Raw genomic sequence first — 24,416 nt, 5'->3', positions numbered from 1 at the left:
ATCTAGAGCCGAGCACCATGGAACTTGTAGGCATCCATCAGTGCCGTTCCTGTGGAGTAGCACAGACCCTTCCTACTTCCCAGAGCCTCAGCATTGTTACAGTTACTGCCCAGTGCAGAGTATTCACTGCAAAGCATTTCCATTTGCCAAGTACGTGGGTTACGCAGGGCAATGTGCATGCTTTTCTGCTGTAACATAGTGTACTGCAGTCACTGGGTAAGGATAAGGGTTCTGGAAGGGTCCAAAGCAAGGAGGAGGGCTTAGTTCAGCTGATCACTCTTGTTCATTGTCCTTCATTACTGAACTGGATCCCACCCACATCTTTACCAAAAGTGCATCACCTTTGATGTCCTTTCTGTAACTGGGCTGTCATCCACAAGAGGACATAAAGGTATTAGCACATGGAGTGGTCCAGACAAACCTCTAAGGCAACAAAATCTGAACTGGAGGAGAGCAACCAGAAGCAGTGATGATACAGCACTGAACGCAGAATTTTAAAGACAGGTATCAGAGTATCCTGACCTGAAAGTGGAAAAGAAAAGCTTAAATTAAACATCTCACAGGAGAGCAGCCAGTGACCCTCCTGCTCAGCTCTGCCCTGATTTCTACCCTGCCTCGCTTCCTTGTCTGTGCCCAACAAATGGCGAGGCTGAAGCTGGCTGATGGTGTAGGAAGAGCACAAAGATGCAACCTGAGGCAACATGTTAATTGCAGGAGAACACTGGAAGAGTAAGGCCCCAAAGGACATCTGCCTCCAAAATAGACTCAATATGTGCAGCACATGTGGCACTGGATTATGATTCGGTGTGACTGGTTGGTAGGAGCTGTGTTTCTTCTGAGTCGGTGGCAGTTGTAGACATGGAACACCCGCAATGATACCTGCCTAGTCAGCCAGAAAGAGAATAATGGAGCATCTGGCTTGTGGAGGCCAGAGGAGAGGTGGGAGTTGTCTTGTTTTTATGCAAGGAAGATTTCTCTTGTTTGGTTGCTGTTTGATTTTTTGTTTTTACCACAACCAGTTAAATATAGCCTATCAATTAAGGATAAGCCAATGTTTCTTGGGGAAAGTGATTTTTTTTGTTTCTTGGGGAAAGGGAGGTGATTCTGCCCCTCTACTCAGCTCTCGTGAGACCCGACCTGGAATACTGTGTTCAGCTCTGGAGTCCCCAACACAAGAAGGACATGGAGCTACTGGAGCGGGTCCAGAGGAGGGCCACAAAGATGATCCAAGGGCTGGAACACCTCTGCTATGAAGACAGACTGAGAGAGTTGGGGCTGTTCAGCCTGGAGAAGAGAAGGCTCCGGGATGATCTTATTGCAGCCTTCCAGTACTTAAAGGGGGCCTACAGGAAAACTGGGGAGGGACTTTTTACAAGGGCATGTAGTGATAGGACAAGGGGCAATGGCTTTAAATTGAAAGAGGGCAGATTTAGATTGGATATAAGGAAGAAATTTTTCACTCAGAGGTTGGTGAGGCAGTGGAACAGGTTGCCCAGAGAAGTTGTGGCTGCCCCATCCCTGGAAGTGTTCAAGGCCAGGTTGGATGAGTCTTTGGGCAACCTGGTGTAGTGGAGGGTTTCCCTGCCCGTGCAGGGGGGTTGGAACTAGATGATCTTTGAGGTCCCTTCCAACCCTAACCATTCTATGATTCTACCACAAACTCATAAAGAACCTCTCTAAATAATTTGACAGGAGTTTTTTAAAAGAAGAAAAGTCTAGGACTAAAGTAGAAAGAGTGCTGCAGGTCAGGTTTGAAGTACTGCATGGTGACAGAATTGTTGGGATCGATTTGCCTGGAATTGTCTTTCATTGCAGCCATATCCAGCAAACACTTGCAGAACATGCAGTTCCTGCTCATCTGAGTTGTCCTTCTGAAATCACTCAGATTATTTAAGTAAAAAGTGTCTTTCCCTAAGCAAGAATGTTCAGGGTCTTTTTTTGAATAGTGAGTCTATTCAAGCAGGGCTGCCTTATTAAGGAACTTTAACTGAAATGCTGATGTCCAGAATAGTACAGAACGATCACTTTACAATATCAAGCTTCTGTTTAAAAAAATGTTCTAAAATAAGCATAGACAATATAGTGGCATGAAAAATTGTGATAATTTTTTCATTAAATGGTGTATTTTATCTTCACTGAGAGATTCTAATCATTATTTTCTACAGCTATAAATCAGCAGTTTGATTCTATGTTTTTACACCAGTTCTTACGGTAGTACTTCTGTTTGTTTACCTGTGAAGAAAGGTTAATTTTTAGGCATGGAGGTTATTGTAACACAGAGGGCAGCCGAATGTAATCAGACATTTTAGCATAATGCTAATTTTGGTGCAATGCAGATCATTTAGGTGGTTTTTGAAAAAAAAATTGTCTCATGACAGCAAATGGAGCACAGAACTGAACTTGATCAAACCAAAACCTGAGCAAAACCGTATTTATTCATTCAGACAGGATATTTGCATTTGTAAATGTGTAGGGAGGTTTGATTAACATTATATCAAGCTTTTTATTTCCTCCGTTTCTCGGTTCTCACTTCTGTTTCTCAAACTGGATGTGAGAACATACGCAAGTTCAAAGGAAGTCTGGAACCCAGGCAATGTCTGAGAGTCTGTGGGACACTTACGTTTGTGAGACTGATGAGTTTGCATCCTACAAATGTTGAGGCAGTCCTGGTCAAATTAGGCATCCATTAGCTGTGAGTCCTTTACCATTTGTAGTTCCTCATAGACAGACACTGTATGTCCAGAGCCTGGGTTAAAAACCCTTTTTCTTCTGTGTAATTGAGAAGTTCCTAGCTTCTTTTTTCTTCAGTCTTTGTCTTATCTTCTGTGTCTTTCTCTGGGAATAGATTTAAGATTAAGATAATACAAGAGTTTATAGATGTTGTCTAACAGATTCTGATAAAAACCAGTCCACTGGAGTTGTTGTCATAATATACAGAAGGGAAACAAAGTTCAGAAGTCTGTTTGAAGAAATAATGTCAGTACAATAGGTGGGACAGGGAAGTCTAATACCATAGCAGTGCATGAAGTGGGGGCAGAGCCTAGCAAACACGCTGCTCCTGGGCACAGAGGTTCGGTGTGGTAGAGCAGAGTGTTAGAACCTCTTACGGACCCTAGAAAAAAGCTAGCTCTGTGCTGTTCTGTAGAAAGTAGCGTAGGTGCTGGAGACTGGCAGAAGAATGTGATTCTCAACTATACAACAGAAACAGGATCAAAAATAGTATGGTCATAGGAGCATGCAGGAGAAGAGTCATATTAGAAGCAGAAAAACTTGACTTTTTCTACAAGAACAAGAGTTTTTTTTTCCCTACAAACCAGATGTCGTTGAAGAACTAAGTTCCTCTGGGCAAAACTCATGTAGTTATTTATTCATTTTGACATTCTGGACTGATATGTGGATTTCTGTTTCGTTGAAAATGTAGTCAGGGTGAGATAGTTACCTGAAACTTTCTGCTTTTTTGGTGGTCCAGATGACAGTGAGATGAGCCTGGATGGGTGGAGTGAAGCTGACAAAGTGAAGAACCATACCCTGATATCCTGATAAAGAAGAATGGTCAATTTGAATAAAATAATTTTAATTTTCCTAGGTAAACTGGTTTAGCATGCCAGCCAGTACCTATAATTCAGTTAATAATTATGTAAAACAAACAAACAAAACCTGAAAAGCATCACACCCAAAGCAAAACATATCCTTATATATACCAAGTGCTTAAGAATCCACAACAGCTTGAAGATGCTACAAAAAAAAATGGCAAGACTATCGCTGTTTGAATGGCCGCCTTTTGCAGCAGTGTGTTGCGTTGTTGAACAGTTTTTCATTCCTGGCTTAGAAACTTATTATGCATCCACTGAGCATAAAACTTTAAAGTAGTGAGAGAAGTCCAATCAGTGTTTTTACGAAAGCGCGCAAGAGCCACTGCTAAAGTCTCATAGTTTTGTGAAACTATGCAGAGGGTCCTGGCGTACAGCCTGCTTGGTTAGATTCATTCCTCTGTGACCCAGGCAGATTTTAAAGTTTAAAAATCTTCACTTTCACTTGAAAAAGCTTCCTTGAACACACAGTAAGTAATGCTTTTAGCTCCTCAGCACGTAGCAAAAAATAAGTCCAAATACAGCTTGAAAAACTATGAACGTTTTAAAATTTCAGAAGCTCCTTACAAGAATTAAAACAACAAGGAGATCATGAGTGGTATGATGGAGTTTTCTGCTCCACTTTCTGCAAGGAATCATAGAGAGAGCCCCGTGTCCCTTGGGAATGGAGTAGCTGCACTGCCTGACTTCAGGTACTCACATGGGGGATCTGACTCTTCCCCTGCAAGCCCTTACTTCTCCCTCTTGCCTCCATGGGCAGTTTAGGCTCCCTAATCCTGGTGCTCTCACTTCCACCCTACTTGCAGACCAGAAGTTTCACTGATGACATCATCTTCAGGTCCTCTTCAACCATCTTCCATGCCCACATTGTTAAAATCAGAGGCAATGGGGATGAGATGCTGTAATTTATTAAATGGCCAAACTGAGTCTTACCTGATGTTGCCAGTTAAGGTAACACGTAGGAAACAGCCGTATCCCGTATGTTCTGCCCAAGGCTCTCTACCTAGAGTGTATTCAGACAGGGACATACGAAAGCAAGTGGCGGAGTATGTTTAAAAAAAAAAAAAAAGAGTAGATTTAGTCTGGTCCTGCTCTCTTAAACTCTAAGCCAGCCAAACAACACTGTCTTGTGATTTCCTTTTGTCAGAAGTTAATTCCATTTCATGCTGTTTCCCAGTTCTGGTGCCATCTGCATACACCAAAAGCTCAGCTTGCATAAAGACAGCCCTGCTGGTGTGTGCACCGTTTTCCCAAGCAGTGCACATGCAAATGGCATTTACAAAAAGCAGTGCATCTACACGTAAACCACTGCAAAAGTGGTATAACTGGCATTTTCTCATCAGTGAATTTGCCTGGTTATTATCTCATCTGGTTATTTTCTGTAGGTAAAGATTTTAGTTGTACGTTTCTGAATAAAGTAAAATACTTCAGTATGTGAAACTTCTGATTTTTCTGTTCTTTGAATTTCTGAAGAATCTGGTTTTATGCCAAACCCACTTTTGCAGCCATACGTTGATTTTTCTAGGCAGAGTTATAGGAAGTGACTAGATTGTGTGATCACCTTGTCTATCATGCCTGCAGGTAGCTTTGAAAGGAAGATAAGTGTCAAAAGAATAATGCAGTCTGAGCGTAATTTATGAGAATGACTTATATGAGAATGTTTTAGGAAATCGGCATCATTTAGATGGAACTGAAAAGATTCTGAATTCTGTCATCATTTTGAGGATCTTTAAAGTGAAGTGCTAAATGTAAAATAAGGTGGATCTGTGAAATCCTCACCGTTGTGCCATTTATCCTCATCATGAAGCAAGCAGTTGTCCATGGAAGCTCTGACAATGCTATTTCAGTCTTCTTACTATATGTTTTTAATGCATATTCTATTGCTGTTAAAGATATGTTACATTATGTTAAATGAAACTTTTTCAATGACCTAGCATAAACCAAGTCCAATTAGAATGTAAAATATAATGAATATTTTCCTAAGCAATCTGAAATAGGTTGCACTGCATTCAGTTCACTTTTTCTACTTGCATCTTTTAGCATTTACAATTGTAATTAAGAGATCACCTACATGAAGACTAAGCCTGTCACTGTTCAGTTGTCTCAATGAAAGAATAGTTATATACTTTCAATAGATCTCTTCTTTAACATCATTGAAATAAAACATGAATGTCTTTACTTTTATTATCATCATTTTATTTATTAAAATAAATACACCAATTTTTGTTGCTTGATATTTATATAAATGATAAGATTAGTTGAGCTAACTGCTTAGTTAAGAAGATTCACTCCCTGTCTTTTTAGACTATCATTCTGTAAATGCTTATATGATTTACTTTACATATATGTGTAGCAGGATTTCCATTAAATGAATAGTGATGGAACTATTACCTTAGATTATAGAATAATCAACCAGAGATGGTTTTAGTTTTGTTATTGTGGAATACCAAATGCTTTATTGTGACTTAACAATTAAACATGTGTGCACATGCTTCCAAGTTTTTATGCATAAAATAAAATGTATATTAATGTGTAATATCAGTGTATGAAGTTTGCAGATACTAAGAAAAAGTGCAATATTAATGGTGTATTTTTCTTTTGTAGCTTGGATCATCCTCCTCTGTGCCTTTTACGTCAATATTCTCCCAGCTGTTTATGACTGTTGTAGTCCCCCTTATTATTGGACAGGTATGTCTTTTAAATATACATTCTTATTTAAAAAAACAAGATGAAGAGAGCTATCTTAAAGACAGACTGGCAGCCTGGTAAGCTGCCACATAGGAACAGCCTCAGGATAGTGAAGTCTAATATCAGAGAAAAGATGCTACAGTGCTCCCTGGAGCCACATTGATCTTTGTTGAGATTGAGCATCTGTCCCTCACTACCACAAACATACGCTACTGCATATCGAGAAGGGAGTTTGTGAACATAAAGTGGGAAAAATGGCAGCCCAGACTGTGAGAAATTCCAGCCCCATACAAATGAGCTTTGAGAATACTATATAGTCCTTTTGTCACATGCCCTTTGCCTGGAAAAGGAAGAAAGTTCTCCCTGTGTAGTATCTACTACTAATTACAGGAATAAAAAATCCTCTACATTAAAAAAACATATAAGGGCTAAGCAGTCAGAAGTTAAGAAATAATAAAATAAAGGCTGCCCGAGCCTTTTTGCTTATACTTTACAATAAGGGTTTTAATTGTGCAATTGCAGACTATTCTTTCTGCATGACTCTTCTATCATTTGTTACACTGGATGGAGAGTTTTCATGGAATAAACAGCTGTTCAGTATTTCATTTTATATTTGTTCATGTTGAAACACAAGGCCTTATTTTTCATGGCATATTATTGAAATCTTTCACTCAGTGTAAACATACTAATTGCAATATAGGATTTTCTGTGACACTTGTCTCTGTGGTACCTGTTTTTTCACAAATATTAATTATTTTTTTCTCCCATGTCACAGAATTCCTATATTAAGACCAAAAGTTGTCAGAAGTGTCCACTGTTCTTGGACACCAAAGCTGAAACACTCGAAGCCTAATTCTTACATAATTTTAAGTATTTGTCTCAGGCATTCAGAATGCATGAAGGGAGTATCAGTGGGATTTGCAGTTCATTTCCAAAGGGTACCATTGCTGATTCTAGCAGCCAGTTTAACTGTGGTTTCAGCTGAAACTTTCTAAATTTTGTCAGCCTAAAGCAGTCTGTGAAATGGAAAGGCGGTTAAAACGTAGGCAAATAGAAGTGGAGTCTATAAAGGAGCACCCTGGACAAGGTTAAGAATATCTGTCGTTGCCTGTGCTATGTAGAACAGACAATCAGTCTTGTGTCAAACTGTAATTGCACATTTCAAAATTGGCACATACTGTAACTTAGCAAAGTCCTAGTGAAGTTTGTTTCTTGTATGGTCAAAAATCCCATTAAAGTCTAATAAGAAAATGAGTATGATAAGCATTACAGTAGCCACCAGCATCAGTACCTGCGTAACCTGGATGTAACCATACCATGTGGAAAGTGGACATAACCTCTGGGTCTCTGAAGGCTATTGAATTGCTCACATGCTTTGAGTTAAATGCCAAAGAACCTCCTTATTAATTAGGACCACAGAGGGTTGCTGATGAACCTACCTGTGTATCACATTTTTACCTTGTCAAAATTAAATTAAGACTCCACCAAAAACAGAGACACAAAAGTACTTGAATCCTCTGGTCCTGAAAGGTCCAAAAACTGGAAGCTATCAGTTGAAAGCCTTAGCTGGAAACTTCTAGGAAACAAATAGCATGGCAGCAGATCCAGCAATAAAGTAACCTATAGTGGTGCAATCTCAGCAATCTGTACTGCGATGTAGTAAGTCTGAAGATGATGGTAGATTGCTAGGCACAGTGATTGCAAAACTTCAAGAAGGCTTTCATCTGTATATATAATGGTGTTTCACTTTGGAAAGATGTTAAAAGAGATTGCTATGTGAGCTAACTGGTGGAGTTGGGGGTTTTTTGGCTGCACTGAATAGTAAGGCTAAGTAACATGAATTGAGCAGTGAGCATATAAAGTTAAATGCTCTGAATGATCCAAAGTTCAAAATCAGAATTGTGATGAGACTTCACAGGGAACGGATGTGATTTTGAAGTTCTGATAAAGACTGAAAGAAAAAAAATAGAATCTTAAAGCTTTTGTAACTCATTCACAAATTTATTTGAGAGTTTGGTTTTTATAAATACACTTCAACAAGAAATAGGATGATGCTCCTTTAAAAGTGTTTGAAGCGGTTTCTGGAAGTAAACGATCAACAGAAATAGCTCATGTTCCTCTAAGCATAGAGACTTTGTTTCTAAAGTTATTGCACTTGATTGTATCTGTTCAAAGGCTATGGAAGAGAGGGAATGCTAAGGGTAGCGACAGATCAAAAATGCCAAGCATAGTTTACATTAATTGTCTTGATGAGGTAGAACTGTACGAAGTTGTATCTGCTGCCCAGATAGGAATAGAAGCCACTTTTGAAGGTGGATATCCGAAAATAACATGCAGTAATTGGGGAAAACCAATGAGCAAGAAAAGGACTGACACCAAGAGATACAGTGGTATCTGCTTGTCCTTCATCCGAAGGTGGCATGGATCTGCTCCCAACTAAATGGGAAGTTTCGTATTTAGTTCGTAGACCACTACTCACTCGTTACTGAACTGTTGCACAACATGCGGCACAGCAACGCAATACTGCTTTGTGAATCACAAGCTGCTCGCGCTGGGATTCCAGATGCATTAAGAGATAATGGCCCGCAATTCATGAATGACATTTTCAGCAATTACTTCTAATTTATTGTTTCGTGCCCACAATGTCAGTTCCTTACCAGGCACAGTCATACTGTTCAGCAGAAAAGTCAGTGGAAGAACGCCTGGTAGGGTTACCTGGTACCAAAGAGCTTGATTGGGGAAAAAAAAAAGCTTGGAACCTGCCTGCTTGGAGGATTGCTTCCCTTCAGCCCTCCTAACTCAGCTGTGATCAACAGAGGCTTTACGCTCGATCCACATCAGTGTAAAACAGAGAAGGCTGCTTAAAGGAAGCATTCTCCAAGGGCTTTATTTTCCTTAAAAAAAAAAAAATCTCGCCTCTGGGAAAACCTGTGTTGCCTAAACGCTCATTTCCTGAGCAGGCTGAGGAGCTGGCTGTTTGAGCAGCCCCTGGGATATAAGCAAAGCAGATGAGAAGGTGCTTTTAGATTTGTTTTGTTTGGGGTTTTTTTGTTTGCTTTATGGAAAAATGTATCAAGAGTTTTGGTTGCTTGGCTGACTTGTCAGAATTTTTAATGATGGCTGGGAGAAAGAAGTCACAATAGTGTAATTGATGCTTATTTTCTACTGTTGCTCAGAACAATTTTTCCGTGTGGCAAGACTGCCGTTGACAGGAGTCAAACACGCTTTTCTAGCTGCTGACAGTCAAATGTGTAAGGGGCTGCAGGTACCGGCTCTGCTCAGGTGGTGGCTGCCATTCGTCAGGTAAAGAAAGAACTGCTAAAGGAGGAGGAGGAGATGTTATTAGAAAGGCCCTGAGTCTTACAGTTAACAGCTACTGATAGATGGTCTTCAATAAGGAGAATCGCTTTGTCCATCGTCAGAGGTGTGCAGGTTGTCTACACCTAAAAAAACATCGTCGCCTGTGTCCTCTGTGTCTACTGATGTGTTTTGCTGATTGACAGTATGGCGTTACTCAACTCAGTATTGATAGTGTAATGTTGCATTTGTATTTATACAGTAACAAATAAGACCTCTCTGACAAGAGGCCTTGAAAAGAGACAGAATCTGTAGTATTTTGTAAAGATCTAGTGTTCTATAAGCCTTGAAGGTCTGTAGTGTGTAAGAGCTTGTTATTTGTGCACCACTCTTGTATACCTCTACGGGGACTTTGAGAAGACTTGTTATACAGTAAACATGGTAATAGATATTTCATGGAAAAGATTTTTGAATTTACTCTGGCAGCTTGAAGTTCTGATTATTTTTTCCTGGGTAACAGAGTTCTGATGAAGATTGCTGCTCCTCAGCTGTTGTGATTTTGCTAAAATAATTATTTCCTGTCTGTAGATGCTGGTAATGCTTTCAGCCAGCAAAACGTAAGGTTTTGAGAAATGTCTAAGCAGTTTCTTCGTGACCAGTTGTGAGATTTGGCTGAAGAGTGTTGTTTCTTTAGTTATTTTTCTCTTCTGAAGTGACAGATAACAGGAACAGTGAAAACCACTGCAATATTTCCTTTCCCCTTTTTGCAGACTTTCTCCATTCTCTACACCTAAGTGCTTATGACAGACTTTTATTTTATGTTTTATATTAAAGAGCGATTTATGATTAAATGTTAATGAAATAGAATTTTCACTGTGCTTTCATTATATTCTACTAGTTTGAACATTTTTCAAAGCAGCACACCAAAACCCGCTGTTTTCTATGAATAAATAATAAAAAGCTTGTCTGTACATTATCATTCATGCATTCTCTAGTTGCCCCATTGGTAATTTGTCTGCCAGCGTAAAGTGGGCACTTCACATTAAACAGACCTTAACTAAAGCTAAAATTAATGTTATGATTCTAAGTAGTTCTTCTTCCCAAATCTATAAAATGAAGCCAGTTCTACAGAAATCCTCGCTGAATCTAGTCACACAAAAAAAATCTTGACGTCCTACAAGCAAAGGATTTTAAATGCCTTCTGCATCGTTGCCCAAAATGTTCCAGAGGAACCCCATCAGCATTTGGGAGGTGTGCTTATAAACACAAGTCTGAAAGGGCGCTATGTTGCAATACAAGTTGTCAGTGAAATTGAAACTAAAAAGCTTAGCAATGTATTTATTTTTAAAAGAATAAGAAATTGAAAGGGAAAGATAGGTGGCAGTTGCTAGGGAGTAGAAGATAGTGTTCACCTATGCCTGATGTTTGTTTATAGTGGGTGAGTGGGGAAAACAATAGTTAAAGAAGCTGTTATGAAAAGGGAAGAGTGTCAAATCCTTTCATTCTCATAACTTAAATCCACGTGGAAATAGCCCTACTTTCTCTTCAAAGTCCAGAGGAGCTGCAGAGAGGAGGAGTGGTACCCTGGGAGATGAGCGCTTCTGGAAGCTCGTTGCAGAAAACTGAGATGGCAGATAAACAGCGTTCAGACCACGGTTCGCTCCCTTCTGACGCTTGCCTCCAGCAGGGAATGCAACCCAGTCTCTGCAGAAATACAAAATATGAAGAAAACATGTTTTGCTGCTACAGGCCCCTTTTACGTTTTTGCCATGTTGCACCTGTTTGTAATGTTTTAAAGCAGCAGTTGTAAAATACCCCAAAATATGAAAGTTAGTTTTTAAAATGGCCTCATGTGGGTTTTATAAAGCTCGCTTTGAAGATGTGTATGTGTCAGGAGCTATCTCTTGGGAATAAACTGACTGACATAATGGAGTAAGATAGCTTTTAGGGGAGTTTGGTAAACGGAGGAAAGAAAACAGGACGCTTGGAAAAAAAAAATTTTTCCCAGATTGCAAAAGTGGTTTGGGGTTGTTGTTTTTTTCCATCCCATCTTTGGAAAAGAAACATTAGGTTGCACACTCCATTTAGATTTGACATTTGTTGATGTCCTAGAAGGTACAGAAAGGTGGGTGAACCAGTACAAAGTTTGAGACTTCACAGCAGCGTACAGGACCAGGTGAGAATGTGTGCTTTCGCACAGGTATGGTACCTATAAAATTATCAGGACAGGGCTGGCTAAAGTGATACGAGCTCTACTTTGGAAAAGGGCCTGTGCATTTGAACTGCGATGCAAACCTTGGGTATATGGAGGGTGGCTACGCTATAGAAATCTGTGAAGGATTTTCCATCTTATTTGTGTCATTTCTACAACCCACATAATCTCCCTTCCGTTCCAGTATCTGATTCTTTCTACTGGTTTTCACAGTCACGGTCATCTTAGTTCACTTTTTTCCCCGAATTTTTCCCCTTTTCATGTCTTCCAAGCTTCGCTGACATAGTTTTCAATATTCCATGCAGTCATCATTCTTGGTTTACCATCACTATATAAGAAGAGATATTGAGAAGTTATGGAACTGTTGCAAATATCTAGCCTGACTCAAAGCTTTCCAAAAGTAAATTTTGCATTGCAGAGTTCATTGCAAAAGTCTGTTGCTGTAAATAGTAATAATATTAATTAAGAATGGGTTGGGAATCTTACCTTAAAAGGCAAAGTAAATAAGGTAACTGCCGCATTTAGGTATAGTGATAATCCAGCATAGTTTCAGCTTGTTTCCTTGTGTATTTCAACACAAGGAAGAAGTGTCTTGTCTTTCTTTGTTGAAATGGTAAAGCCCCAGGTGTTTTGTCCAGGTATTTACAAGTACCAGTACATAATAAACAAGAGAAGCAGAAGCGCAGTAAAAATATTGTATATTCTTTAAAGATTGAATCAGTCCCAAGTAGTTGATAGAATCAGGAAAAGTCTACTTTGTGTAATGATGTAAATACCAAGAGATACTCTTGTGTGTATAATAATAATAAACAGAAAATGTACTTCATAACAATTTCTCCTCTTTTTTTTCCACTTCATGGGTTTAAAAAAAAAAAGTTGAAAATCTAGATAATTTTTTAAAGATGTACTGTATTACAAAGGTCAGAAATTATTCCATTCTGTGTACATGGAGGGGAGCTCCTTGCCCTGTTTAGTTCAATTAATAATGAACATTAACGAATTACGATGTTTATTGCTTTTTTTTTTTTATCTTGTGTGTCCAGCACTTGAGCAGGCAGGTGGAAACAGTCTAGCTATATTTTACTGGCAGATTTCTCTAAGTTTGACTGTTACGAAGGTACCATTAGATGAGTGTTTTTCTATAATACATCTTCTGCTATTTCCAGGTATGATCTTAAAACAGATGAGCGTTATTTACCTGCTTTTCTGGAATAGCAGATCATGTTTCTTTGTACAGGGGATAGATGATAAGTGAATTAAGCACATGAGCAGCTAGCCGGTTTGCTTAGGGAGTCTGGTGTTGAGACAAGGAGGTTATGGCAGGATACAGAGCAGTCTGGAGGAAAAATACACTGAATGTGACCGTTCTGGTAGAACAACTGAATTGAAATGGGGACACTACTGTTAATTCATGTGTAATTACATTTCTTTGTTGTTAAAAATTAAATCTTGGGCAAGAATAAAGTTTGAGTCTGGAACTGTGTTTTGAAGCAAATTGGAACTGATACCTTTCCAAAAACCTTTGGAGACTGCCCGGACGTAGTCACCAGAAGACAGTTGCCTGATGAACACGTTTATGTTCCTTTATCATCTAACTTTTCCGTGAGTTTATCAGCATCTTTCATCATGCAAGTTATTTGTAAAATATCACCTACTACAAAGCTTTACTTCTCTTCTCTCCACTAAACCGCAGTTTGAGGGAAGGATTCACCATGCACTGTTCTTTCCTGTGCAACCTCTGAGTCAGCCATCCGGAAACCCCTGCTTTTGGGGGCTGGCATTTAAATCTGCACAAATTTCTTTGCAGTTCATCATACTTAATGTGATCACTTCCGTAGGACCAGAGGCCCCAAAGCTGTCCTAGCAGAAGGAATTCTGCAGGAGTCTCAGCAGGCATAGGATTGCAAGACCTTTGTACCTTGAGATTTGTACCTTAAAAATTGTGCATGCATTCTCTGTGACATGGTAGCAACCTGCAGCATTTCTCCCTGTAAAGTACGCTTTTAAATGCTTTTATGTTTCATGTAATGATTATTCTTCCAACACCTCTGCCCCCAACTCCCCAAGATCTTGTTTTTAAATTCTTTTTTTTTTTATGTGAGGAATTCCCTTTCACTAGGAATTGTGGAATTATTGCATATGAAGAGTACTCCCCTTTTTGCTCTTCCCCATCAGTATCTCAGTTTGATGCATCTAGTTTGGCTGCCAGTTGTTCATATTTCAAGTCCAGGCAGTAAGTTTGTCTTTTCACAGGAGTATCAGTTCTGGTGTTTTCTCAACTGCTTGTTTCTCTGGTGCTTGTCCTTCCCTTGTCCCCCATTGTACTGGTATGTACTTCAAAATACTGGACTTAGTTGAACTAACAAAGAGGTGGCACACCAGTATGTTGCCCAAGGCTGGTGTCCTTCATACTGGCCACAACATGCAAAAATGATTGTGTTAGCTTTTGCTGTGTTTGCAAACAAATGAAGCTTAATATCTCTGCCCAGGCTCCAAATTACCTGTGAGATTCTTTATTTAATCATTTCAATCTGTGTTGCTCGTGGCTTTTCAACCTCTATTAGACCTCGTGTCAGAGAGTGCCAGCACCGCAGAACAACAAGGTTCGCTGACTGGCTGGCTCTGTGCTTTCTTGTGTGTTGTCTTTATTGTATTTGTGGGATTTATTGTTATTTCACTACAAATCTTCACAATTATTTTTTTAAGTTCTGTATTAACCCTGAAAAGTTATGGAATTGGCTTAAGAATTAAAAGGCTTTCAAAGCATCCTTGTCCTGAAACAACTCTGCAGGGCATGAATAAGTAACAAATGGATTGTTTTTCAGTCAAAATGAATCAGCTGACATGAGCTTCCCTGTGAAAAATCTAGTTGAGTTTTTACGGATACCTGTAGGGTTATATTTCTCTCCTCTTAAGTTATACAATAATTTAGATTACTTTGAATAAATGATTGTAGGCTGAATCATAGATCTTCTTGATCTTGAGAAGATCAAAATGTATGAGATTCTGTTTTTGAGAGGATGTATTTTGTCTGTGTTTTTACAGTGTATGTTTAGCATGATGCTGGATTGATTAGATGATTTCCTGAAGCCACAATTTAGTTCTTCAGGGTCTGACTGTCATTTTTTTAAAAATACAATGTGCGACAAAAAGCCATACTGGTATTTATGGTGGTTGATTCACAATAATTCCAGACTAGATGGAGGTGGATATTTAAAGAGCATATCAGCTGATTGAAGATTTTGAGGAAATACTGCTTGCAGTTTCATTCTTAAAAATGTTTTTTTCTTTCTCTTCCATGTCAGTCCATGATAAATATGTGTATAAAGTTATTATTGTCATACATGTTATGATTATACCTATAGTTTTCGTAATAAATACCTCCAGTGTAAGTTGTACTGTGATATATTTAACCATCACTTTTCCTTTGTTACTTTCAGTATAAATCTTCTGAAAGGACCATAAATAAATAGCTGGTCTGAAGTAGCTTTTCTTTTTCCTCAATGTGACCTTAATTTAGAGGATAATAGGATTTTCTTTTTAAAATTCCCTTGAAAACACTCATTTTAGAGGTGAAAGACTTTGCTTTTTGCTTCTGATAATTACAGTCCCAGATTTGCTCAGATTAGACTAATCTGGTCTTCCCATTTGATGTCTTGCACACTGCACACTAAATGTCTCCACTCGGCTTTCTTGCGTCTTTCACCAATGCAGTGTCTTATTCCTACCCGGTGGCTTGTAAGGAGGTGGCTGAAGGAGCTCCCCTGAATGCTCTTTCGGAAGTTTGGCCGTGTATTCAAAGTTGTGTTCTCTCTTTAACATCTGGCGAGTGTGAAATTTTAAAGTTGAGTGTTTTCACTGGGGTGTTGAGCATTCCCTGACATGGTTTCTTGTAAATCTGTTGTTTTTCACCAGCGGGAAGCTTCGAAGTGCTGGGAGGTAAGTGCTGGTCTTCAGCCTGCTGAGCTTTGCGTAAACCCCTCATGCCAAATTTTTAGTATGAGCCCTGCAGTGTGGTCGATGAAGTCTCTTTGCTGTGGTCGCTGGGATAGCTGCATCCAGGACTTGCCTATTGAGAGCCTTGCAAACGAGCTGGGAAGGCAATGAGGAGAACTGACAGCTGTGAGGTCAATCCTGCAGCTTTGGCAGTTAGTGTGTGAAAAGGTCCTGTGGTAGCATTGGTGATGATGCTTTGGTATTAATCTTGAATACCTCTAAAATGTTCTGTGTTATTAAACCGATAGTGGTGATGTTTATTAATGGTACCGCTGTGGGAAGGGAACGAGACACCTTTAGAGCCCTCGGGTAGGAATGGTTCAGGAGCTCGTGCTGTTTTTTCTGAAAGAGTGTGGTAACCAAAAACATCGGGAGGTCTCGGGAGAAATTAGGCAAGATACTGTGATTGCTGAAAAATTAACACAAAGTCGCAGCTGTATGATAAAAGCTTTAAAAAGTTTTTTCAAACCACATAAAGAGAAGAACTAAAAGCAACTCCCCAGGCAGGGCTGAAATAGATGCATTGTATCTGCTGAGGCTTAGTCCTGTAGTATTTGGCATAATTTGAAAGTTGAAGTTACTTTAAAATTGATAGCTGTTTCTAAAAAAAAATTCTTGAAAAACAACTTCAGATTCTGTTTCCTGAAAGTGCAAAAGTTCCAGTAAGTACAGTAGGTTTCCTTGTTTTCATGTGTTAATTCTGGTATTCTAAAAGCGTGCAAATGGCATTTGTCTTTGGATTTACAAAAACTCTAGATATTCAGAGTTTGAATTATTTAAACTCCCACAACACATGCACTTTTGCTTTTCAAGCTTGAGTTATAATTTAATTAAAAACTTCTGGTGCATCGCTAGCTATTTAAATATTAAAATGTTCCATGGATCACTTTCGATTATCTACCGTCATGAAATTCCTGAAGATGTCAGATTTTTAAGATTCCCAAAGTTGCACTTGGAATTGTCTGTTGATGCAAAGGGGACTGTGATAATTACATACATCCATTAGTATCAGCAGAGGAGATAAACTTTGGGGAGGCTTAATGGGCATGTCTCAGTGACAGCTAGCAAAGAACATTTGGCATGATTAAGGATGGATTTGAATGTACTTGAAAATATACTCTCATTATGGACGCCCAGTGGAAGTTGCACTACAAATGTTAAATTCCCCAGAAGAAGAGTTGTGTGGCAGGGAAGCTTTGAAATCCACTGTGGCCGTCATCCAAATTACTCTCTTCTCTTTGTGTCTTTCCGCTGTCAGATTCACTTTGTGATGCCCAACTTGGCTCCCTGCATCTTTGAAAAGAGGCAACCTGTTGGTTTCTCTGTTTCAGATTGTCCGAAGATACATCAAGGACTGGCTTGAAAGGAAGAAGCCTCCATTTGGCGCTATCAGCAGCTGCGTGCTCCTGATGATCATCTACACAACATTCTGTGATACTTTCGCCAATCCAAATATTGACCTTGATAAATTTAGCTTGATTATCATAGTGTTCATAAGTAAGTTCAGCCTTAAAGCATCTCTTTTAGCTGCGTTTCAAGCGTGTCGTGAGCTGCGTGTACTGGGAAGGGTGGGACTGCAGGGATACTGGCATGGGGCTAGAGCTTGCGCTTTTAACGCATCTAGTAAACCAGATTACCAGGCTTTTTAGGGCTGGATGCTTTTAGGAGATTGAGCAAGCATTTAGAGAGGGATGAGCCCTGCTATTTACATGTGCCTGAGATCGCTCAGTGATCCTCCCTTTCCAAAGGGGCACGGTATTACTTTCCAAGCGTTAACGACCATTCTGGTTTGGCTTTTTTGTTATTAAGCAACATAAATGCACAGATGTTGCATTCCAAAAAGAAAGGAAAGATCTGGGCTCGAGCTGTTGCTCAAAAGCACTGTTAGAACTTTTGAATAGTTCTTCCTTACCATATTATAAACCTAGAAACTAGTTGGGAGTTCGAATGTGTTGATATATTTCTGTGGATGAACACATTTCTTGCAGAGTTTGTTTTAGAAGCACTCTAGTCATTCAGCCTTAAATAACATACACATGAGAATAGACTGCTGGTATCCTTGCCATCAGTTAAAAATACACTTGCAGATCACTGCCTCCCAGGAAAAGGCAGCGGTATACAGGCACTGTCTCCTCTCCCAAGAGGGAATACCCGTCTCGCTTCAGACTATCTGGAGACAGAAGTTGCAATTTGCTTGGAGGAGAGGTAACCACAGTATACTGCAGTATAAATCACATCTCACACACTCTAAAACTGTTAGACTTCAAGAAATCAATGCATCACCTACCTTGAAGTGTGTGTATGTGCACTTGTTTCTGTCTAGTAAAAATAATATATCTTCTATAAATCCAACCTCCACTAAAGCCAGTAGGAAATTTGCCGCTGCCCATTGTAGGTCAGTTCTTATTCCATCCTAATTGTGGCATTTTCTTGGATTATGAAACGCTCTAAGTGTGTAAAATACTACGTGGAATTATAAATGCTACGGTATGAATACTTTACTCTGAAAGCAAACAAGAAGGAAGCCATGCTAAGGAGCTTTTTTCCAAAATGGTGGAAATACTTGTTTGCATAGACACCTGAGAAAGGACCACATCCCAGATGCTTTTAAATCAGTGCGGATTTGTCGGCAAAGAAGATGGATATGGAAATTTTCAGTTCTGACTTAACATGCAGAGAAACTCAGAATGAAGTAATTGTATGTTACTGTGCTGACCGCTACTTTGGAAAAAAAAAAAGTTCTTTTTTAGTTAAAAAGGCATGTTCTTCCTTGAGTAGTTGGTGTAGAGTGGTTGCTTCCATTGCCTTTCTTATTCTTTCTTTTATTTTCTCTGCAAGACAGCTCTGCATTTGTGCCATGTGTAATTATATATACCACTTGCAGTGCAATACACTGAAAATTGTTATATATATGTTTTCATTGCCAGCGTGCATAACTGGAGTTTTATTAGTAAGAATATTAATATAAGCATTGAAACTTCTTGGAACATATTAGACATTTGTTTTTTTTCTAAAATATTTACAAAACCAAAAAACAAGTTGTGAAGATGGATATGCACATTGTATTCTAGAAGAAGTTTCTGTACCACCGTTGGATGTGTTATCTGGATGTGTGTGTTCCACCAGGATGTGAAATTAGCATGAAGAGTTTGAGATAAAACTGAATTTATTATTTTGCTGATTAATGTTTTTATGTAATTGTTATGTTAATATTCTAGCCACAGCAAAATGTACGCAAGGGATAATTGGTAGCAACACATGCTTATTGCTTTACAGAATTATACGTATTAAGGGATTTTTTTTTTCCTGTGCAAATTAAATTAATGTACTTCGTTGCAGAAAAATTGTAATTCAGGAACAATGGATTGGTTCCTTAGTTCATGAAGGAAGAATTAAATACATGCTGTGGTGACATTTATACGTCCTAGGAAATATATGTAAGAGAATGAAAAATGTCGCTGGTAATAGCTTATATCCCTGCCATGTTTCCCAGTTGTAAACTGGGGTCAAAATCAAACGTATTGGCTTGGCTTGCACTACCCTATGGGACACGTCAGCCTTATTGCATTCACAAGTTTTGCAAGGAAGAGGGAGAGGACCAGCCCCAGATTCTGCTGTGAGTAAAAGCCCTTCCCCCATAACCCACAAACACCAGAAAAGGTCTGTGCAGGTCAGAGGGTTTCTCCTCCAGCTCTGCAGGGAGTTCCTGCACTCCGGCACATGCTCCATCTCTGCAGTCCCAGCAGCTACTCACAGCGCAGCGGGGAAGCCGCTTGCTTCTCCCCACATCTCCCCAGACCAAGGGTGGGCTCTGTGCACCTCAAAACCCTTGTGGGTGTCAGGAGAGCTGGCAGAGAGGAGACCTCTCCTCAGAATGCTCAAAAACCATCCGTACTTTTACAAAGCTGACTGAGCTTGAACGAAAGCTGCTTTGTCTGATGTAAGCTGCCCAGTTCAGGAATTAGCCTTTGTCTCAGAGAGGATTAAACCACCTATGATGATCTTTCTTTTAATAGCGATCATTCATCGGGAGGGTAGTATACCCAGTGCGTGAGAATATTTCTTGTGATCGTGCTTACACGTTGTACTTTCTCCTGTTAAATAGGAAGGGGCTAAATTGAAATACTTGGCAACCAGAGCATGTCTGAGAGATTTTTATGTTGTCAACCCAATAAGCAAAACTAGTGCAAACAGATGTGCAGCATGCCGTGGTGAACTTTCCTGCCGTTCACCATGTCAAGAAATGCTTGATTCAAAAGAGTTATCTCAGTTCAGAACACAAGTTCTTCCTGAACTTATGTAGCCACAGTATTAGCTCTAGCTTTCTTGAACGTAATGATACATATTGTTCTTCCAGATGTGATTGTCTTTAAAGATTGTCTGTCTTTGGATTTCACTGGATAGACTTGATCCAATCTGCAGAGATTGAAGCGATCTTTACTTCTGTGATCTGAGTCTAATTTTAACTTTTCTCTTTCAGTATTTTCAGTTCAGATGAGCTTCATGTTTTTGACTTTCCTCTTCTCTACAAGGTAATGGAATATGCTGAATCAGAAGCTTTGAATATTTGTTTTGTGTGATATCTTTGGTTTGGGTGATACAGTTTATGCGAATGTGTAAGGGCAGGTTTCTGAATAGGGGTGACCTCATTTTGGTATTTCATATTGTCCTTACTGCATTTTCTCTGTTAGAGTTTCATAGGCTGAGAGAGCAGGACCTGAATTCTGTCCTTTCTTGTGTGTTAATTACAGAGTTGTTAAATCTCAATCAATCACTGCTATACCTCATCCACTGAAAAAAATGGATTTGCACAGATGTCACTGAAGGTATAATTTGCCCTGCAGACATGCTGATGACATATGAGAGAGAGAACTCAGTTTGACTTTTTACATCTCAAGATACATGTGCTGGGCTGGCAATTCAGTCTTTTCTGTATATGTCAAATGTGTTTCGTTTATATGGTGATTCTTAAAAGACAGTTGGCCTGAACTGGTGTTTGGTAGAGCTATTTTTATATTATTATTTTTTAAATATCAACCAGGAAGAACAGTTGTACATTCACTTCTCAACAAATAGTACCGTGAGAATGATGTTAGCCAATGGCTTAGTGATACTAAGTGGTAGATACTTTGACCAATGGTCAAAGTATCTACCATTGTCTTCTCGCTTAGGCTTACTGAAGTATTTTTCTTAGCAGCACTCTTCTGAATAAGAATTCTCACAATACAGCAGACTTCAGGCATATGCTTTATATAAATTATAAAGTATCTGTAAGGGAGTATCACAAAGAAGGGTGCAATGTCTTAGAGCTACTTATGCTTTTTTAGTGTCACAAGAAAATTTCTCTGTGACAAGATCATACGCTGACCTTAGAAGGCATTTTTAAATAACTTTTGAACTGCTAGACCTAACCTGGGGGACAATATGTCCCAATTGTAAAATCTAAAATGCTTTAAGTAGTAACCAACTCAGGCAGTATAGTAAATGTTTAGAATCTCATAAAATGATTCCTAATTAACCAGTCATATACCTCTCTCCGTATGTCATTTTTCCATCCTTCTTGGCCTTGCTCCCAGTGTGTAAATCCTTAGATGCAGTTTTTCTCTGAAGTGGAAGGTAACTACATATTCTAAGCAGTGCTCATAGTGTAGACTCAATATACTATCTAAATTGAGCATTTTGTTAACATTACATGCTAGGAAAATAAGTCGTAGGTCATTCTCTTTTTTTACAGAGGCAAGGTGGCCACTGATGTGATATAGCATGTTTGCAAAAATAACCTTGACTGGAATAAAGTTGTGTCCTACATACCATGTGTTCAGAATTCCTCTCCTTTACACAGGAGCGTATTCGTTAGAGAGTTTGCCACAACTGAGAAACAATTCTACTTAAAAAAAAAAAAAAAATCAAATACTCCTGTTCATTTGTGGGTAGAATTATTTCTGTCACTAGACCTGATCGAAGTGATGTGAATGTGCATATGGATCCTCAAAGTAATATATTTGATCGATGATGTTTTGAGAAGGTTTGTGCTATCAGAGGTTATTAAAACTCTTTCTTTTCTAGGAGTAACTCTAGTTTCACACCAGCAGACACAGTGGCCATCATTTTCTGTTCCACACACAAATCCCTCACCCTGGGTAAGTCAGGAGATAAGCTTTTGAGCATAACAGCAGTAACATTCATACCTTGCTGTGTTGAAAAAAATGTTGGTTGCTGGCTTTTCTGCTTAAATAGTTCTGGGTTTAGTGTGACAAGTAATGCTACCGGTATGATACTAATAGTAGAATAATATTCTTGCACAGATAATATAAATGCTTGTTACAGGGCAGACAACATAGTCTTCACAGCTGAGATTTTAGTGGTTATACAGTAAGACCACCTTATTTATGGAAAGCTGAATTTTTCTTTCTATTCATATTCGGTTCTGTTGCCTAATCCAATATTGATAAAATTTCAGGTTTGTTACTGAAAACATTGTAAGGTATATCTGCCGAGTCTCACAGTAAAATCTTACACCTGAAAGCTGAGGTGTACAAGTGAAAATCAAAGCATGTAGTGTATTCAGAAATCACAAATAGACAATACTGTCTTTTCCTTTGCATGAGCAAAATGTATATGTTTGTTTCAAGTCTGCAGATATTTTTGGATAGTTTTATTTATTAGAATTCATTTTTCAAAACATCATTGAGATCTTTGTCACTTAGGACCCCGTAGTGATAGTAAGATGTGCTGATGGAAATTGAGAAAGTACTGCTAAATCAATTATGCTTACAGCCACTTACTATTGCTTCATCCGTTACATTCAGTCAGTGAAACAACTAGTATTTGAGTATTTTCTTACTGTTTTTCAAAATATGAAAACGTGTTTGATAAAGCATATGCGACTGAATAAATGCCTGTTCAAGACTGTATCTAACAAAGAGAAACACAGCTGGTGTCAATAACAAAGGTAAGAACTCAGCCTGAAACAGGGGAAGAACAAGTCGGGGCTTAAGTGAGATGTTTTCCAAGTCAGTTTGATATAGTGAAACTCATCTCAGGGTTCTTTGCTTCAGCCAGGCCTGTGCTGCAGAACTGTTAGAAAGTGCCCTTGAAAGTCTGTGGGAAGTGAAGGAGTTCCTGGAAGACAAGAAAAAGGCAAACATAATGCCTCTTTTTCACAGTGGAAACAAGGAGGGGAAGAGGCATTATAGATCAGTGAGTTTAACTTCATTTTGTAGAAAACTACTGAAACAAATAATTAAATAAATTATTTTAACAGTGTAGGAAGAAACAAGGATACGAGTAACAGCCTTGTAGATTAGTCAAATGTGTCTCGTACCAAACTAACCTAATTTCCTTTCACGCAAGGTCCTGTGGGTTGCAGAGAAGTAGCAAAAGTTGTATGGCATGAGAGTATTAACGGCTTTTGACGTTTGCATGATGTTTTGAGCTCCACAGTTCAAAAATTGTGTGGACCAACTGGAAAGAGATCAGAGGAGAGTGCCATGAATGATCATAGATCTCAAACACGTGACCCCAGAAGAAGGTTGAAACAATTGGTATTGTTGAGAGAAGACAGTTGAAATACAGTAGTGATCTTCAAATGCATAAAAGGTTGATGCAAAGAAGGAAAAAAGCAACTCTTCCACAGCAGACTTTGAAAAGGGAAGGACTTTGTTACAATGATGATGATGATTTAAGCTAACAATCAGGGAAATCTGTCTCATGTAAAGCAGTTTAGCTTTGGAATAAGTTGTCTATTGATGTCTTGAATCTCCTGTCATTGTAGACAAGCCTCAGACAGGAATTAGATGGCTAGAGGTGATCCTGCCTTGGAGCAGAGCATAGATTAAATGACATTAGGTCTTCTTCAGCCAAATGTTGTATGAAACTGAAGCTTCAACTAATAAATGAGCTTGTATTCAGAAGGACAGTTACACTTGTATTTATAGAAAGCAACCACACATGCAAGTCATAACGCACTACCGTGCTTGCTATTTGGAGGTGCATTTAAACTTGGAACACAACTGTGATACTACAGAAGAGAAGTTGGTTGTATTTAACAGCACAAATGTGAATACTTCTTCAGCTTGCTATGACACTAAGAAAATAAGCACAAAGCCATTTTTTAATATGTAAGTCCTAGAGGGGCTTACTGTCACCCAGAAAAAAAAATGAGGACTCTTCATTTCTTTTATTTACTCTACCAAGCAGCCTCATGCAGCCCCATCTTGACCTGCACCCTATGCACACAGCTGAGTCAGTTCACATTTCTTCTGCTAGTATGCTCTTCTTTTTATATTTTATTATCTCCTTTAGAAGAACCTAGTTTGAGGTTCCTAGCTCGCTTGACTATTTTGGCTCACTTTTTCCCAATTCCAAGTTACTGCTTTCATTGGCACAGCCTGATGAGTCAAGCTTTTGTATTTTGCAGCTTTTTTTGCCTGAGCATGCCAACAGAAATACTTTGGCCTCCTTGACTTTAGGGACTCCTACAGCTTCTTCCCAGCCATACATACATACACACACCCTGCTAATACAGATGTCTCATGGATAAGTGCGCAAGCTGAAATGAAACAGGCAGATGGTGGAATGCAGTATTGCGGGACTGTTTCTCAGCTACAGACTGTTCCGTTTGTCACCTTCAG

General features: G+C 39.0%; 1 protein-coding gene across 2 annotated transcripts in view; it reads left to right on the top strand.

Moving 5' to 3' along the window:
• The window catches only part of SLC10A7 (solute carrier family 10 member 7), a 149,485-nt gene that overhangs the window by 107,413 nt on the left and 17,656 nt on the right, over positions 1-24,416 (top strand). For both annotated transcript variants that reach the window (XM_086611835.1, XM_086611834.1), the window contains 4 exons: positions 6,195-6,278; positions 17,115-17,280; positions 20,264-20,315; positions 21,850-21,923. In XM_086611835.1, coding sequence (XP_086467961.1) covers positions 6,195-6,278; positions 17,115-17,280; positions 20,264-20,315; positions 21,850-21,923 — 376 coding nt within the window. The remainder of the gene's footprint in view (positions 1-6,194; positions 6,279-17,114; positions 17,281-20,263; positions 20,316-21,849; positions 21,924-24,416) is intronic.

This window comes from Tauraco erythrolophus, chromosome 5 (genome assembly GCF_009769465.1).
Source record: "Tauraco erythrolophus isolate bTauEry1 chromosome 5, bTauEry1.pri, whole genome shotgun sequence".
NCBI classification, from domain to species: Eukaryota; Metazoa; Chordata; class Aves; order Musophagiformes; family Musophagidae; genus Tauraco; species Tauraco erythrolophus.
The sequence above is the reverse complement of the archived record's forward strand: the minus strand, read 5'-3'. Positions and strand labels throughout refer to the sequence as shown.